At 39.2% G+C, this 17,362-nt stretch overlaps 1 protein-coding gene across 3 annotated transcripts; it reads right to left on the bottom strand.

The window, feature by feature from the left end:
- Positions 1 to 408: 408 nt before the first annotated feature.
- LOC124149861 lies at positions 409 to 16,585 on the bottom strand. Of its 3 annotated transcripts, none has more exons than XM_046521681.2 (9): positions 16,175 to 16,585; positions 14,573 to 14,884; positions 12,127 to 12,160; positions 7,926 to 8,062; positions 7,028 to 7,069; positions 6,118 to 6,245; positions 2,892 to 3,075; positions 1,945 to 1,979; positions 409 to 1,189 (listed from the first exon to the last, which is right to left on the bottom strand). In XM_046521681.2, exons 1-9 carry the CDS (start codon positions 16,359 to 16,361, stop codon positions 1,106 to 1,108), a joined length of 1,143 nt encoding a protein of 380 aa, XP_046377637.2. In that variant the 5' UTR covers positions 16,362 to 16,585; the 3' UTR covers positions 409 to 1,105. The 3 variants fall into 3 exon arrangements, with proteins under 3 accessions (XP_046377637.2, XP_046377639.2, XP_048238037.1); XM_046521683.2 differs by lacking the exon at positions 16,175 to 16,585 and adding an exon at positions 15,940 to 16,168; XM_048382080.1 differs by lacking the exon at positions 7,028 to 7,069.
- Between the last annotated feature and the right edge of the window lie 777 nt (positions 16,586 to 17,362).

Here is a 17,362-nt window from a genome sequence, read left to right as displayed (position 1 = left end):
AACCCATGATTGGCGTAAGGGGCAACTGACGGGTTTGAGTGGTCAGGCTCGGTGACTTGGTGCATGTCATATCCCAATTGCGTAGGTGGATGCTCATGATGTCAATCACTGGAATGTCTGGTCCAGACTCGATTATTTTCAGGCCGCTGTCATGTAACTTGAATATTGCGGAGAGCCCGACGTTAAACAACAAACATCACCCAGCCATGCAAAATGTCCCACATCACCTAACATATGTTTAGTTCACCATGTCTTTAATCAAATTTGACTGAAGCTGAAGACTCGGGAGTAACTTTTTTTAAATAAGCAAGTCACGTGTTGACATCATACATAAGGCATGTGAGGTCAGTAATCGTCAATTCTCCATAGACATTAATAACTGAACATTCAGAAAAATTTAAATCAGAATGACATTTTGTTGTTTTAATGCCGCCGACGTTAAAGACATACAACAGAAAATGCAGTCATCTATTGCCTCCGCCCATTGTTCAATCTTAAAGACAATATTTGTAATCAAATGCAACATTGTAAATTAGCAGTTTGTCCACCTGTTTGTGTGAGAGGTTGAATACAAGAGCTACAGTATAACATCTCCATAAAACTTTGTTGCTTAAGAAGACTGAAATGCTAAAACAAAGGTTATATATATTCATCTTCCAAAATGCATGTGGGCATAAAGCTACAACAGTAAGGTACACGGTAGAAATAAGGTACAAAATGCCAGTACGTGGAAGGGGCAACGTCCTATGTTTGACCTAAAAAATATAAATTATATTTTCGAATTATAACGACTTCATATAGTCCTACATCACATTATCCGGTTATTAGTTCTTTCTTTTTTTTTCACTTAGCGAAGTCTAAAACATCACTCGTTCCATACTTTATCATATCGACCCCACGCTAACCCAGTTGGTGATAGGGTAGGCGACATCTTCTGTGGGAGCCAATATTACATAAGAAATAATAAAATATTACGAGAAAATATAGCACTAAAAATGAGATACAGTTCAAAACTATATTCATAATAATAATAAGTGAAGACGAACGGTGCCCCCAATCACAAACACAAACACACACACACACACACACATGCACGATGTAGAGGCTAGACTGCGGAGGTTTCCTGGCCGGGAGGAGCTGTTGGCACTAAAGGTTCTTTTTCAAGCGGTCGACTCTCAGAAGCTGGGACCTGAAGTCAGAACAAAATTTCAACGATACTTGAACTTGACATGATGACATTTACTGACAAAACTTCTTGTTCACCCAAGCACATCAGGGTACTTTATCACAGTTAATGAGATTAACGTCGCATGTTCAGCAAAAATAATGGTATATATGGTGTACTGTGGAAAAAAATGTATTAAACAACAACCTACATGACAACGAAGCTTTGCCTTTCGCATGCTTACAAGCGGGCCAACCTGTTATCGCCGATATCTCTAAATTGGTTCCATGGTTGGTTCGCGCAGCTATCTTAGTGCTTTTAGCTAACAGGCAGCGGCCCAAAAATGTGGTATAAATCTGGAACATATCCGGTTATAGATGCGCATGCATGGCTTCCTTAAATACGAACTGAAATAATGATAGATGTCTACACCTCGAAAGTTTGTTTTGCGTGGTAAAAGCTACAACAAACTACTCTCCTAATGTTTGTTTTGACAGAGCGATTTCACTTCACAATTAAAATTCACGTAGTCCGTTATTTGACTAGAATTCGATACCGAGGACCAATGACTGCTGTGCTATGTGTCATCCAATTGCAACCTACGAGAAATCCAGATAACCACGCGTCTCTAGATACAGAGGAACACAGTCAACGATGTCACTAAAGGGCACAACGGCCGTGTATGCACGTAGGATGTATTTATGATGAGATTATGTGTAACAGCCAATGCCTGTTTAAAGTCAGAATTCGTTAAGAGATTCTAGGCCAACAAATCTTACCTGTTCTCCACTGCTTTGTAATTCGACTGTTTCTTCTGCAAGAGAATAAAGTAAAATATGATGAGGGTGTGCAACATTGTTTTGTTAACAAGCCCTCCTAGCCAGTGAACTTTGGGAACTAATTAATATACTCTTCCCGAGACGGGTGTTTCAGCCGTTGTAACCAAAATATTTAATAGCATTATTTGTACAGAATTTGACAAAGTTCCTTATGTTTGATTGTTTGTGTGTTTTTTTAATCGAGTATGAACCAGACAATCCAGTGATTGACATCATGAGCATCGATCCACGTAATTGGGACACGATGACATGCATCAACCAGGTCAGCGAGTCTGACCACCCGATTCCGTTAGTCGCATCTTACGACAAGCATAGTCGCCTTTTTACGGCAAGCATGGGTTGCTGAAGACCTATTTTAACCCAGTTGCACCGATCTCGTCATGCGTGATTGACGCCATTCCATAGCATACGAGTTAGCCGAACTTAGAAATATGCGAAATACAACACCATGGTACCAATACGTATTACTTGACAATGTTTTCGTAAGAAACGAAAGTTGATTGGGCTGACATGTTCAAAAGAAATTACATCACAACAAAAGAGAGAAAAGGGTTTTTTTAAATACCAAGCAGGATGATATTACACTACACTGGATAACACAAAGTGTCGGTCGATGCCAGACAGTCCAGAGAACAGAATCTCAAGATGATCATCCATTCCAGTACCAGTGATATTCATCCGACATTTTGACCATCCGGTATCCATTTCAGTCGCTTTTTATGTCGCATGATATATATATGGGGAACATTTGGTGGCACAAAATGACCTCGAGATATGATTAGGAAGTCGCTTTGTGTATTATAAAACATATTAAACTTAAGTCGACTTGAACAGACATAGCTTCAGGATAGGATAGTTAAATCGATTAGGATGTGGTTTTTCCTTACTTGATAGTTTGTCTCTGATTTCATCCATTTCATCTGCAGTGTGCGATAGACCAATGTCTGGATGACGGAGGGCTTTCGTTAGCATCTCGAACCAGTCGGTGGGAAACTGTCTCTCCACTGTCTGGAGAAGCTCAGCGGCTCCGTCTTCTCGGCCGTGTCTGTCGATATTCCCACGCAATCGCTCCTGGAAAGACATGAAATCAATCTAACGACAGATACTGGAAGTGTATGTAATTCTCGACCCCAAGTATACATGTATGTCGAAGTTGGACATCACCTTACTTCGTTATCTTCAAATCACTCGCTTATATCTTTAACACAATCTATTAACTCCTCAAACCATCTACTTTTTTTGACATTTTTTTGACATTTTTTTTCCTTTCAAAGGGTTGTACATCAGGTTCAGAGGTTACACAGTAGGTGTAATCAATTGTAGTGAAAATACGTTACATGGATGTACATTTCTTGTGATATAAACATAGCATGCATAACTGAAACACACACACACACACACACACACACAAACACACACACACACACACACACACAAAACACACACACAAAACACACACACACACACACACACACACACACACACATACATACATACATACATACATACATACATACATACATACATACATACATACATACATACATACACATGATATGCCTCAAGAAGAGCATGAAAAGTCATAGTAAGATATAACTAAAGCAATTATGATAGTATTGCTATTTGAGGCGTAACTGATCTATAGCCTTATTGTACAGGGCATGATTATTATTTTAATTTGTGCAGGATTTTTCCCCATTTTCGTTCAAATTGTAATAGACCATTGTTTTTTGTGGCAATGAATTTTTCAATCATCGCTGACTCTTTTAGTATTTTCCTAAAATTATCAAAAATTGGTTTCTCACCCTTAATACTTGATATATATATATATATATATATATATATATATATATCTTTTACTGGATATTATAATATGATTAAGTATAAGTTTATTTTTGTCGAATCCAAAAATAACTGAGTATTTGGTAAGTGAGATCCTAGTATTTATGTCAAGGTTTAAAAAGGTTTCCAGTTTGCTCCAAAAGTGTTTAACATATTCACATTCCCAATATACATGTATAAGGTTTTCGCCATTTAAGTCACAAAAGGAGCAAATATCATTATCAACTAGTTTCATTTTTAATAATTCCTTTTTGGTGTAAATTATTCAATGGATAAACTTAAACAGAAAGTCAATCAATTTAGTATCTTTAGTACATTTTCTGAATTTGAATAAACTTCTTTCCATTGAATATCATTGTCAAAAAGAGATTGCCATTTTCCATTTACTAAGGGTGGTTTTGATATTGTAATTAGTCTATCATAAAAGTACCTAGATCCTTCAACGGGTATAAATATATCCCTCAATTGTGGACTAAGATTTAAGTCATATATTGGTATTTTGATATAATGATTGACAGTGTCTCTCCATTCTTTAGGTATACTAAGTTTAACCTTATTATAATCTAGTATTGTACCCTGTATATCATAACGTTCTTTGAATATTTCAAATGGCAAAAATCCATTCTCATTACATAAGTCCTTAATTGTCATTATACCCTTTTTAAACCAATTTTTAATTATGTAGTTTTCATGTTTAAATTGGTGATTTAGCCATAGGGGCTGTGATAGAATTTCGGAAATCCTTTCTGAATTTGTTGTAAATTTTCTGCCGTAATTTCCTCAAACATTTAAACATCTCTCCAAAAAGGGTTTTTCACACATAAATATTTATCAGCATTGACTCCTAAATGTATCATATCAGAGAAAGAAAAAACTGAGGGATTATCATATGTACTCTTTTTTAAATACTTTCTTAATGTAGATAATTTTTGTGATTTTATAAATATTTTAATGTCCACCATTCTAAGCCCACCATCAGCATAATTTTTTTTTCAGATTTTGCCTTTTAATTTTATCTGGTTTATTATTCCATAAAAAAAAATTAACAAAATTTTATTTAAGTTTGTAATAAAATCTTTTGGGGGGTTTGGCAGTGCCATAAAAATATGGACAAGAGTTGAGAGAGCCAATGACTTGATAACAGTAATTTTACCTATAAGAGTCAAGTTTCTTCTTCTCCAGTTTGCCAATAACCTATTTATTGTTTCAAGTCTTTTTCGTGTATTGATAACCCATAGATCTTGCAAATGGGTGTTGAGAATAATTCCTAACACTTCAAAATTGCCTACATGCAAGTCTAATTTTAAGTCTTCACAAATATTTGTTGAGCTCCCTGCTTTCGACCCGATCCATATGGCTTTTGTTTTATCAATATTTATTTTAAGTCCAGACATTTTGAAGAAACAATCAAGAATATTTATTGCTGCATACAGGCTTTCAGACTCTCCGTTTAAGAATAATTGTGTGTCGTCTGCATACTGACTAATTTGTACCAAACCATCTACTTTGTTTAAGGGACACCTGGTACCATCACATATTTTAAATGATTTTATGCCCTATGGAACTTGTTTCGGCATGTCATCGAGACGTTTTCTGATATCGAGTTAAATTAATGCTCCGTCTGAACAAAGGTCTGATTTTTCACATCTCCAGGGCCTGCATTTCTGGAAATCTACACTACCCCCTCGACCCATTCCCGTGGTTCTCACAGTCGCAAATTACCCGCCCTTTCAATTTGCCAATTTGATTGGCTACGCTACTAGGTCTAACGTACCAATCAGAATGCGAGTTACAAACCAGACTCAAGGTTGGGTTGGCGATATCAACAACACAGCGGCCAGGCCCATTGATTACGATGGAGTTTGCGAGAAATTCAACATAAAAAACTGACTGACACGCAAGAGAAAGCCCTCAATAATCATTTTGATGCCAAGGATGTTTTCATGTCAATTAAAACTGGCGGTGGCTTTGGTTTCTAGGCAATACGAGTTACCTCCCTTTCCCTTCTTTTTCCTCCTCTCGATGTTTTATTGCTCGGTAAAATGTTAATGAAAATCAAGAGCGGGTAATTTGAGATGGCGAGAACCACGGGAATGGATCCAGGGGTTAGTGTGGGTTTGTCGAAATGCTGGCCCTGGAGATATATTTCTCAGTGCTTCACACTTAGTAGTAAGGTAACGAGAGAGAGAATATACCTATGACGAAAATGAAGGAACCTTAAACATCGAGTAAATACCAAACTAATGACACCATGACACAACACGTACTTACATCATTGTACGAGCCAAAGTCTATCCGTAGAAGGAGGGGCTTCGGATCAACACTTTCAATGAAAACAGTTTTTATTTTGTTGTACAGTTGTTTTCCGCGCTTTTCCGCGCTGGGAGCCTCTGCTACTACTGAAATGAGAAGCTTCCGTCATAAAACTGGGACAAAAAAGGACAATGGAAACAAGTGGCCTGGCAGTTAAGTGTTGTGAAATCTTAAGTCATCAAACACCGGAAGTGAGTGAGTGAGTGAGTGAGTGAGTGAGTTTGTTTTGACATAATTGGGGCGAACCGTTATTCGAACCCATACGACTTAGAGAAAAGGGATTTAAAAAAAACATTTATTTTTTTTTTTAACATTTCCTTATATATGAGATAAAGAAATCTAATTCCCATTGTGTTGCTTCACATCATATCCATGTTGCAGGTTCTTAGAAACTTTGATTCTTATATTCATTAAACAATTTTTCATTTATTTTAGGTAACATTTTGATAAAAACGCCATTGACAAATAATGCTAGCCATCTGGCACAGTTCTAGGGTCTTCACCAAGGCGGATCGAGAGATTGTAAGGAAATGGGGGTCGTCATATTTTGAATTTTTTGGGCGGTTAAATTTTGAATAATTAACTACAGAGGGGAGACGGATGTTGGGGGACATTATTTTAATGAGTGAGTGAGTGTTGGTTTTACGCCGTTTTTAGCAATATTCCAGCAATATCACGGCGGGGGACACTAGAAATGGGCTTCACACATTGTACCCACGTCGCTTTAACCACTAGGCTACCCGACCGCCCTTTATATTAATGATTCAAGGTATTATTTTAGGCGTTGTCACGGAGATGATTATCCTCAGTGACAGACATATCCTTCACCTCACATTCACACTAAATATTCCACATCTCACACACCAACCTTTGGATGTTACCACTTTCAACTTGGTCTCTCTTCGTTTTACTGAAATTACAATGGAAGGGTTTCGATTTTCGATTACAATTTCGACATCATACATTCGCTAACTGCTAAAAACCAATCAATTGTATGTTTTAATACCACGATATGGGCGGATAGCTTTGGCATTAGTACAACGATTATGAAGATGTAATTTAGATACTCTAGTGTTGCAATTTATCAAAACTGTTATTCTGAAAAGAATGAGAGACTATCTCAATCTGTTCGTCGGGAACACGTTGTCACAGGGAATTTGAAGCACCAAGCACCTCATAAGTATATCCTGCATTTATACAAAAATGGCTTTCCACATCACGAACTAATTACTCCATCCATCATATATTGCATTCGATTACTTTCCATCACATCAATATTAAGATAAGTTGGGGTACCGATTTTTTCAAAGCATTCTGCTAACATGTTGGGTTCAATTGTCAAAGAAGCATATGACGTCATAGTATTCCAGCGTGACACCATGTGTGTCGTACAGATAGCCGAGCACACGAACAAAGAAAAAACAGCTTTGAATTACAAATCTCCATAAGCATTATGCACTTTCAGACTTGATGGTGTTATTGAATATTTGAAGGTGGAAAATTTAAATTGCAAAATAAATGTCCGGGCATCAAATACCCAATAACACCCACAAATATGAAAGAAAGTCCATATTGTTATCTTCTTGGAATACGAGTATATGCTGACTCATTGAAACGAAAAGAGGGTATTGATCTTTAGAGAAAATACAAGTAAAACAGCTGTTACTATTTTCATGCACACTGTATTCAGTTTACAGGTGTACTCATTTTGCATTAAAAAATAAAAGAAAACGCTCATATATTGCGATCTTTTCAACGTCACTTACGTAGTATGACCAATGCAATGATGACAAGCATAGCGATGCCCAACAGCACCCCCAGTATGATGGGTGCAACCGTGCTTCCTGGTTTTGAGGTGATTACTGGTTTTGGGTTTATTCCTGACACACAAGGCGGGAAGGTCCTGGAGGAGACAGGCATATATTATACCATTCATCATATAGCAACCATTACTAGTGTGAGGCTACCGATTTAACATTAATTGGCAATTGTATAATATATTGTTTAAATATATACTTATCATATCTCACACCATGCATTTCTCTTTTTTCTTTCGATCCTGAGTGGAAACGTGTCTGAAAGAAAGGTTTTCAGCTTCTAAAGTTAATTCATCGGTACATATCTCACATCGCCATGGTCACCTCCCAGATTTGGGTCATGCTCGCATTGCATGCTGGATGACTTACATGAGTCACGTGTCTATCCAAGTCAACTTATTCTCTTTCAAATCGCCACACAGTGGTGACGTTTTGTTATTAATGAGGAATCCATTGTTGTCTTTTGTCTTTGTTGCTTGTCGATTCCCAAGTTGACATAATGTGGTTTCTCATTCTCTCTATAGAGTGTTTTGACTGAGGAATTGGGCATTTTACGTGTGAGATAGGATTAATACATAAATATACATTTATTATACAATTTCCAAATTATTAAACTTTTATTATATGACTTCGGAAGAGAAATTAGAACCTGACAATCGTCGTCCTGCAGGAAGGGCTTGAGGAAGCACTGTATGGATGTCAGTGAAGTTGACCCCTCTTTGTCAGGCCTTCTGCTGACGTTAGGAGGCCAAGAAGTTGTTGCCATTGACGTAAAGAGAGTGGCAGTTTGAGTACCGATGGACAAGGCGTTGGATTTTCTCCCAACGATCCTGGGGTACAAACATCTTGCCCAGGATTGTGTCGAAGAGGGCTTTGATGAACTGGAGAGGTTGTGTGCGAATCGTTTCTAATTTTTTGGTGTTGATGATGATGGTGAAGTGGACGTGTGAAATCGAGGTGTCGAAGAAGAGTGTTCGAATCCTCGTTGGCTTGGATGCAGTCGTACATATAGGTTTCGAAGACCAGGCCTTAAATGTGCACAAACCCATCGGGGGGGGGGGGGGGGGGGGGGGGGCGAGGGCGAAGAAAATCCAAATGGGAGAACTCGCCATTGGTAGTGTTAGCCAAGGAACGCAAACAGGGGAAAATGGCGGTGCTCTGGAATGAAAGGGACGTGTAAGAACGAGTAGAACAAGGCTGATCATGAAGTCGCCGGAATGAAGAATCGTTCATAGTGGAGCAATTGATGTCATGCGAAAGTGTGAAGGTGTCTCTAGGTATAGTTTGTTGAATGTTTTCATATTGAAAATGTGACGAAGTTGAGGGCTGTTTTTCTTTGGAGCCTGAAATATAGGTGCGTAGAAACCTGATCTTATCGGTTGTGTGCCCAGACACTCTACTGCCTTCTTCACAAGCAACGTGATTATGGCGTCTATGAGGGCTAGAAGCTGTTGGAGACCCGTGAAGATGCGGGGTATAATATGTCTTCTGCAACCCATGCTTGCCGAAACAGGCAACTATGTTGTCGTAAGAGGTGACTAACGCCATCGGGTGGTCAGGCTCGCTGACCCCGGAATCCCGGATTCTGCTCTCTGGGCAGACTCTATCCATCAGCACACGGGGTGGACTATAGAATAAAGAATCATAGTTGCCACTTCCTAAGCCATAGCGTCCTGAAAATGTGTTTGCTTTAGTGTCAAGACAACTCCACGTGTAATATTTAACGTCGCCATATACCGGCGACTAAAAGGAGGTATAAACATATACGGCAGCATCTTTCCTTCATATAAACCCGTGAAGATCTTCTGCAACCCATGCTTGTCATTAGAGGCAACTAACGGGATCGGGAGGTCAGGCTCGCTGACTTCCTTGATGAATGTCATCGGTCCCAATTGTGTGGATTGATGCTCATGATGGCAATCACTGGACTGACTGGTCCAGACTCAATTATTTACAGACCGCCGTCATATAGTAGGAATATTGCTGAGTGCGACGTTAAACAACAAACAAACAAAAAGATGCTGTTTGGCTGGATAAAGATGTAGACAATGCTTGTACCTTGTTTGGGGTGTCGTCACGTGGGGTAGAGAATAATCTGTTCGTAAAAAAGTCGAGACACACATAGGTCGTCTAGGATGGTCCAATTTAAAGCAACTGTGCCTTGTCTTCCGCCTACCGGATCAGAGATTATCGAAACTTCTGGAGGCAGAAGAATCCAGTCGTTTCGCTGGCGTAATGAGTCACTTATAGGTAGTGGTTCCCGAATGTGGGAGAATCGGTGTTTCCTTTGGTTCCTGCAAAGGTGACGTTGCGTCCACTTGATTTCCCACCTCATTGACTTTGGTGTCCTCGGGCGTGGCCACGAAAAGAGGCTGACTGTTTATAGCATTTACGGTCTTTTCTCTGGTCTTCCAGTTGATTCAGAGTAAGTCAACAGTGACTTGTAGGGAAGCGTCTCTCTGAACCTCATGTGCAACCTCATGTATGCGCCCTGTGAAAAGAGAGGGTGTATACCATGGCAGTTGGTATAGCCAGTTTTTTTATTGGTCATCCCATGGGCAACGTTGCAAAACACCACATCTACGAAGTGTGGTGATAGATCCCACGTGGAGAGCTAGGAGGTCTACGGTAGCTGTCGTTTTGTCTTGGATGAGGGGCACACCACCTCGGATGCAAGATTTTTCCAAAGTCTGATGAATCCGAGTAGTCACTTCGTGAAACATGATGAGGAGGTGAACGATTCCCTGATTCATAAGATGAATAACGACTCGTAGGTGAACTTCAAAGGAGAGCATCAGTCTTTCGTATGTCCCTGATCCTTGGAGGTGTTCAGAGGTTCGAGGTTCGGAGGTCCGACGTTTCGCGGTGTGCCGAGAGTGGGAGGTTCGTCGGTTCATCTATATTTAGATGTTAGTTTTGTGCGTAAACGGTGAAAGTATGTTACGGAAACATATGGAATGCTCTGTAATGTTTTAATGCTGCTAGACCGATGAGGGCATGGTATAGAAACTTCCAGTAGCTTGATAGACTGTATATTTTGTGGGACAATAGCATTTTCATCTCTTTACCACTTCGTCTCTAACGCATTGAATTGCTTCGAAACCATCTTTCATGTGACGATCGCTCATCATCCCTGATTCCTGCCTCACACATATCGGAAGCCTGACCACTGACGCCGTTGGGTGAATATATCTTATTATCACTGACTTTTGCTATCACCACTGTATTTTTGTATTTGATACTGACCACTGCCATCATTGAATAGTGTGCTACCGCTCTATTGTGTGCTGTCATTGTAATTGCCGTGCAGTAATTAGTATTGATTTGTAAACCTAGATAATTTTATGACACATTTGTTGATTGAATACCACCTGTTGGTTGTTTGTTGGTTCTATTACGTACAGATTCCTGGGTTACCATATTGTTTGAACTTGGTAATCGACACGTAACCAAGGCAAAAACCAATGGATTCCTTATAAATAACAATACGTCACATCTGTGTGGCACTTTGAAAGAGAATGAATTGACTGGGAAAGACATTGATAGGCGCATGTAGGCCAACCAGCATGCAAAGCGCGCATTACCCAGGTTTGGGAGGTGGCCATAGGTATGTACTGGTGAATAACCCTTAGCAGCTGGAAACCTTTATTTAAGACACTCAGGATCGAAAGAGATAAGTGTGAGATAGGATAAGTTTTAAAATTGTATCACGATCGGTCGATCCGGGTTCAAATCGCAATTACCACCGTTGAGTGAAACAGTTGATTTGAAGCCTGACCCACGGCGGTTCTACTATTTATTGAAAAGTATTTTTTCAATCATGGCATGTAGGTTAAATATACAGGTAACCTAGCTCTCTACATACACCGTGTGTTCATCTCCTAAATGCATTTTTTAAAATGGGATTTTGTTGAAATTCCACGTGGTAATAGTAACTTTATCCAGAAAATATTTGCATCAAAATTTGCAATTTGTAATATAAAATGTCAACGCCAGGGAATAATCACTCTCGATTATCTGCCGACACAGGCTACATTTGGTGTAAAAGGCCAAATAGTGTTGAAAATCAACGAATGGATCACTGCAAGTCAATGATAGCATCAGCTATTCACGAAGAGGGTAGGCATATCCTGCTAAGAAAGGTACTTACCCAACTGTTGTAGATACTGGCACACAAGTGAAATCTGTAACGATAAAAGAGAGGTACCAACTGGAAAATTGAAGAAACAGATAAAGGAAAAGAAATGGTAGTCAAATACTATTTGACATGGAACATTAACATCGATTTTTGTTTCTTTACCCCAATATGAGTCGTAATGTACACAATCAAATACAGGATACGATTTTAGCAAATACTATTGTGTATGGAAATATACAGTCGGGCAGGGCAAATGAAAGTATACACTTGAAAAGTTGATTTGACCATTAAAACGTTGTTGAAACTTTACTAGGCTGAAAACAGTCGCCGAAGCCCTGTAACCTTAAAGGGCAAGTTCACATGGAAATTAACCTATTTTTCTTGTACTTTTTCCACATTAAAAGTGTTAACCTAGAAGTGTCATAGACAAAAATATAAAAATATCACAATTAATTAACATATTTTTCGCATTAAAACGATTTATATTTTTCACATTTACCAAGTGTTCTATTTCCACAACAAAAACACCATGGCTTATGCCCCTTGCAATATGACGTCATTGGTGCCAATTGATAAACATTATGACGTCATCATGCTTTGTTAGAGGTGTTCTAGGTGTGTGATTCTAGCGTCTCAGATGCCAGCCAGCATAGTGTTATGCTGAGTCACCACTGCGCCGGAGTGTGTCGTAGGCCATGTTGTTTTACCGCAAACTGGTACTTGATATCTTTTGCGTTGAGAATAGACAGGGACCCAGTTGAATTGGCACCAATTACGTCATAATCTAAGGGGGATAACTCAGGCCTGTTTAGCTCGAAAAACGAAGGCCTCATAACGGCATATCATTTTCACACTATTGTGAGCTTCCTACTTTCACTGTGAAAAAAATGAGTGTATATTTTCAAACACAGATACTAATTAATTCTAAAATTGCGTTTTGTTTAGAAACAGAAAGAAAGTGATTTTTGCGTGTACACTTCCCCTTTAAGGTCCAAAACACAACGGTTATACCCGAATCAATTACATCACCGTCGAATAACCATTTATTGGGTGTTCCATTTAGAGACACCATCAAACATGGCTGTATACTTTCTTTTGCCTGGCAGTTTATATATTGCTTAAGTACTTACCAGGTGTATACAGTAAAACCCGTAAATTAGTAAAATTGATGATAACGAAACTGTCTTGTTGATGCTGGTTCAGTTACATAAGATTCGTAATCGATAAAAGTACATGTCTGGTATGTACCTCATATTAAAATGGAGTTTGATTATATTTACACGTATACAAACAGCTTCCAATATAGTTTACATACTTTCACCTCAATGATATTTAAGACCGCCTCCGTGGTCCAGTGTTAGAGCGTCCGCCCGGAGAGCGGAAGGTCCGGAGTTCGATCCCCGGCCGCGTCATACCAAAAGACGTTAAAAGATGGTACTTGTTGTTACCCTGTCTTGCGCTCGGAATTAAGTGGTTAAAACAAGGACTGGTCGGCTCGGAGTCAGTATACTGTGTGGGGTATTCATGTTAAACTGCGGCACGGTATCTTAGTGAGCTAGCACTATAAATCGGCATCGGTCCGGTCTAGTACAAGCACACATACACACACACACACACACACACACACACACACACACACACACACACACGTGCATGCACGTCGCTATATAAGTGCAATAAACTTGGACGCGACGTTAAACCCCCATTTCACCTCACCTCAATGATATTTAAAATGGGTGGCGCGGGTGGCAATGAACTGATCTTATGCACCACAACTTGTTTTGCAGAGGTGCGTCCCTTAATCGTGGGTTGGAATTCCAGATTTACTCCGATTATGTTCCTTGGTCGCTCAGAACTGTACACGTGCTCATTGTTTTAATAGTAATAAACGATCATTTCGGAGTTCATTTCACATTATTTCCAAATATACAATATGTTACATCTGACCACTTTCTGAAAGGCACGGTCTATTCATAGGAACCGTGTCAATTTACACTTATCAGAGGGGTAAACAAAGTATGTGATCTAAACTGCAGAGTGAGTTAGGTCGCTGACCTTGTATGCGAACGTTCGAATCGTGGGTTGGACTCAAACCAAACGAGTACAGGAATTTGTGATTTACAAAGCGTGAGGTAGTGAGGGAGTTGTATTCCAGTTATATTACTGCGTGTCAGCTTAATGTGGGTGGAAAGCCCGAAGTGACGTTTACCACCTAGAAAGGTGCTGAGAAACCTAAAAACATAATCAGGTCGAAACGGAATTCGAAACCGCAATCAAAGGTTTCTGGCGTACCCATGGAACGCAACAGCAAATTGTGGCGCCATAGACTACCAGGCCACCTGTACTCCCACTTTACAAAGAATAGAACAATTGTTACTATGTTAATCTGACAAGGATGACATAATTGAAATACTATTTAAAGCAGCATTAAACCAATTCATATTCAAATTACGCTTACTTGATGCCAACACTTCGCCTGGTCCGCAGGGCGTTTCCTGGCACACACACAGGGGGGCGTCTTTTAGAAAGCAGTCACATCCTTTAAGGGGATTAGGTCTCCATCCGAGGCTGTTGTCACAACGACACTTATAGTTCTGTGATGGGGACGCGGCTCCGCACTGGAGCTCACCTTTCCCGCAAGGAGTTATTCTTTCGTCACAGTTCGGCTGGGTAAATGCGGTGGAAAGTTTGGCATGGGACTGGAACATCTCTGGAGAACACGGCATGCATGTCACTCGTTTCTCGATTGAGTTGATAGCTGCGTATGTCCCTGAAATTATAACCATTAGGAGCTTATTATTATTATACTCTAGTCCAGATCAAGATATTGATGGTACCATCATCGTCGACACTCCTGTTTGGCAGACAAACATTACATTACTGAACATAATCTCATTAATACAAATTTGTCTTAAATTTATTTTCAACTACATACATATACTGATAAATCATATTACTGAAAAATCTAATAGATACTAGTATATATACAGCTTGCATTACGGTATTGATTATTCATTTATTGCTCAAAATCATTACGCACGAACCATGTATTGATGTTTTCTTTCATAATTTGACTGCTTTTGGCTTTACAATCTGGCCCTCGTTAGGGCCCAGTTCCTTAATTCCTTAAATTTGGGGTGAGGGGGTTAACAGCTCTGCAAGTTTTCAAACCGACAAAATCAACTAAACTAAGCAATAAATCCGATCCTATTTTCACCACGAGATCGTTATCACTGTCAGGTCGACTTGAGAGACGTAGCAGTTAACTTGGCCCGCAAGCTCATACCGCCACTGGTAATGTAAGCTGTAACGCAATAGGTTTCGCCAGGCTTATACTGTTAGGAGTTGTCAAGAAATATATATCATTCGTCATGACACCGTGTTTTTTAAGGATAAGGAATTTAACATTTTCAGAAAAAAACACAAAAAAAATTATTTTATTTTTTTCAAATGATGTTTGTTTGTTTTCATTTTGTGTTTTGGTGGGTTTTTTGTGTGTGTGTTTTTTGTTGTTTTTGTTTCAAAACTTAAGGAATTAAACTTTTTATCCCACGTTGAGTGAGTGAGTGAGTTAATATTTAACGTCACATCGGCAATATTGCAGCCATATCGTGACGAGACAAAATTTGACTATAATAATATATATGTAGACTGTATAAAATTCTGTCGACGAAGGACAGTAAAACAACTAGATTATCACAGACATATGTTTAAAACTAGTACATAACCATAAAATATGACAATTCATAACATTACAATAGATAAAATTGGGCTATATATCACCAGCAACTAAAGTGAGGTCACCATACTGGGGACTTACAGTACCTTTGCTACCTGCATGGATTATCCAACGTTGAGCTTTTTGAACTGGTCCCTAAGCAAATTCAAAGCGAGGCGTTTCCTGTTACGTCACGGTGAGTCATGTGCATAATAATACATGTTGAGAATCGAAAGCGAAAACAGAACTCTGTGGCGCCAAGAAATGGGATTCGACCAGAACTGGCATAAACAGTCCACAATTTCGTAAAACCCCATTTACTGCGGTAAAGGTTCATCCTACCTGCGCTGCAGTTCACTTCAGGTGCACATGTATCTGTAGTTGTATCTGTGTCAGGGTGGTATTGACAGTGGTATTTAGTTCCTGGACTGTCTCTACACTTATCGTTTCCAACAATGTCTTCAGGACACATGGATAAATATGAGCGAATGATGCAGGAAATCAGAATAATCCTGGTTGAATATCCCATCCCGTTATTCTTTCGCTATCCTTTTATGTATCGGGTACATGCTAGCGTCCTCGCGCGACTTGCATCAACCTGCCCACTGCGGACCTGGGAATTCCTGATCTAAAAATAAGTAGATATGCGTAATATGACATACGCGGTACTGAGTACCAACATTAATAATGAATATCCTATTTGTGTGAGATTAAAGAAAAGACAATGAAATAAGTCTGCAGTTTAAAATAACCATTTAGGGATATTTGCATGACAAATACTGGGGATTGCCTAAATGTCGGATCGGGTAATACTAAAATCGGATTACAAAAATAAAACGAAACGTGCGTATCTGGGCAAATGTATATCAAGTGTCCCTGAGTATAGATGGGGGTTGGGGTTGGGGTAGCCTGTGTGTCTGAGTGTCTGTGGATGTGAGTGTTGGTGCCAATCACTTGTGTGTGAAACGGGAAACTTGAAGAAAAATATCCTTACTAATATGAAACGTAAGTGCTTGTCGTTCTGTCGTGTAATAAACTATGATAGGGATACATTTTCAATTAGGTGTGCCAGTCAACAAACGGTGCAAATGGAAATTACAGAGAACTGTTCTGTTCATTATACAACAATATGCAGTTTGAATGTATGATTACGACATTGTTCGGGACAGTTTAGTTTAGCTCAAGGAGTTGAGCTTGAATCAAAATGTATAGCCAACAATAAAAAAAATACGAGAACTTTGACTACAGAGCGAGAGTCCTCGTAGAAGAATCATTTTGTTGATTCTTTGTGTTTCTTTGATGTCTGGGTTAGAAGGTTTAATTAATTAATTAATTAATTAATCAATAGGTCATTTATATTGCGCTACATTGCCACACCATATAAATGCATACTCAAAGCGCTACACTTTTATTACCCAGATCACTGGATTCTCAGCTCCCTAGGGGGTATGCATCCTGTGAGATGCTGAAGGTTAACAGTCACATTAACATCTCATCCTACTGGGTACCCATTCATAGCTTGGTGAACAG

Source organism: Haliotis rufescens, unplaced genomic scaffold, assembly GCF_023055435.1.
Source record: "Haliotis rufescens isolate VD_foot unplaced genomic scaffold, xgHalRufe1.0.p SCAF_4, whole genome shotgun sequence".
NCBI lineage: Eukaryota > Metazoa > Mollusca > Gastropoda > Lepetellida > Haliotidae > Haliotis > Haliotis rufescens.
Note: the sequence above shows the minus strand (reverse complement) of the source record. Positions and strands in the feature narration are given on the sequence as shown.

Bases quoted from the DNA above. Each gene is read 5' to 3' on its own strand.
- LOC124149861 (XM_046521681.2), bottom strand. From the start codon at position 16,361: ATGGGATATTCAACCAGGATTATTCTGATTTCCTGCATCATTCGCTCA. The intron at 12,161-14,572 runs GTAAGCGTAATT...TTATCGTTACAG, and splicing joins AGGCGAAGTGTTGGCATCAA to ATTTCACTTGTGTGCCAGTA. The intron at 1,190-1,944 runs GTAAGATTTGTT...TTCTGACTTCAG, and splicing joins TACAAAGCAGTGGAGAACAG to GTCCCAGCTTCTGAGAGTCG.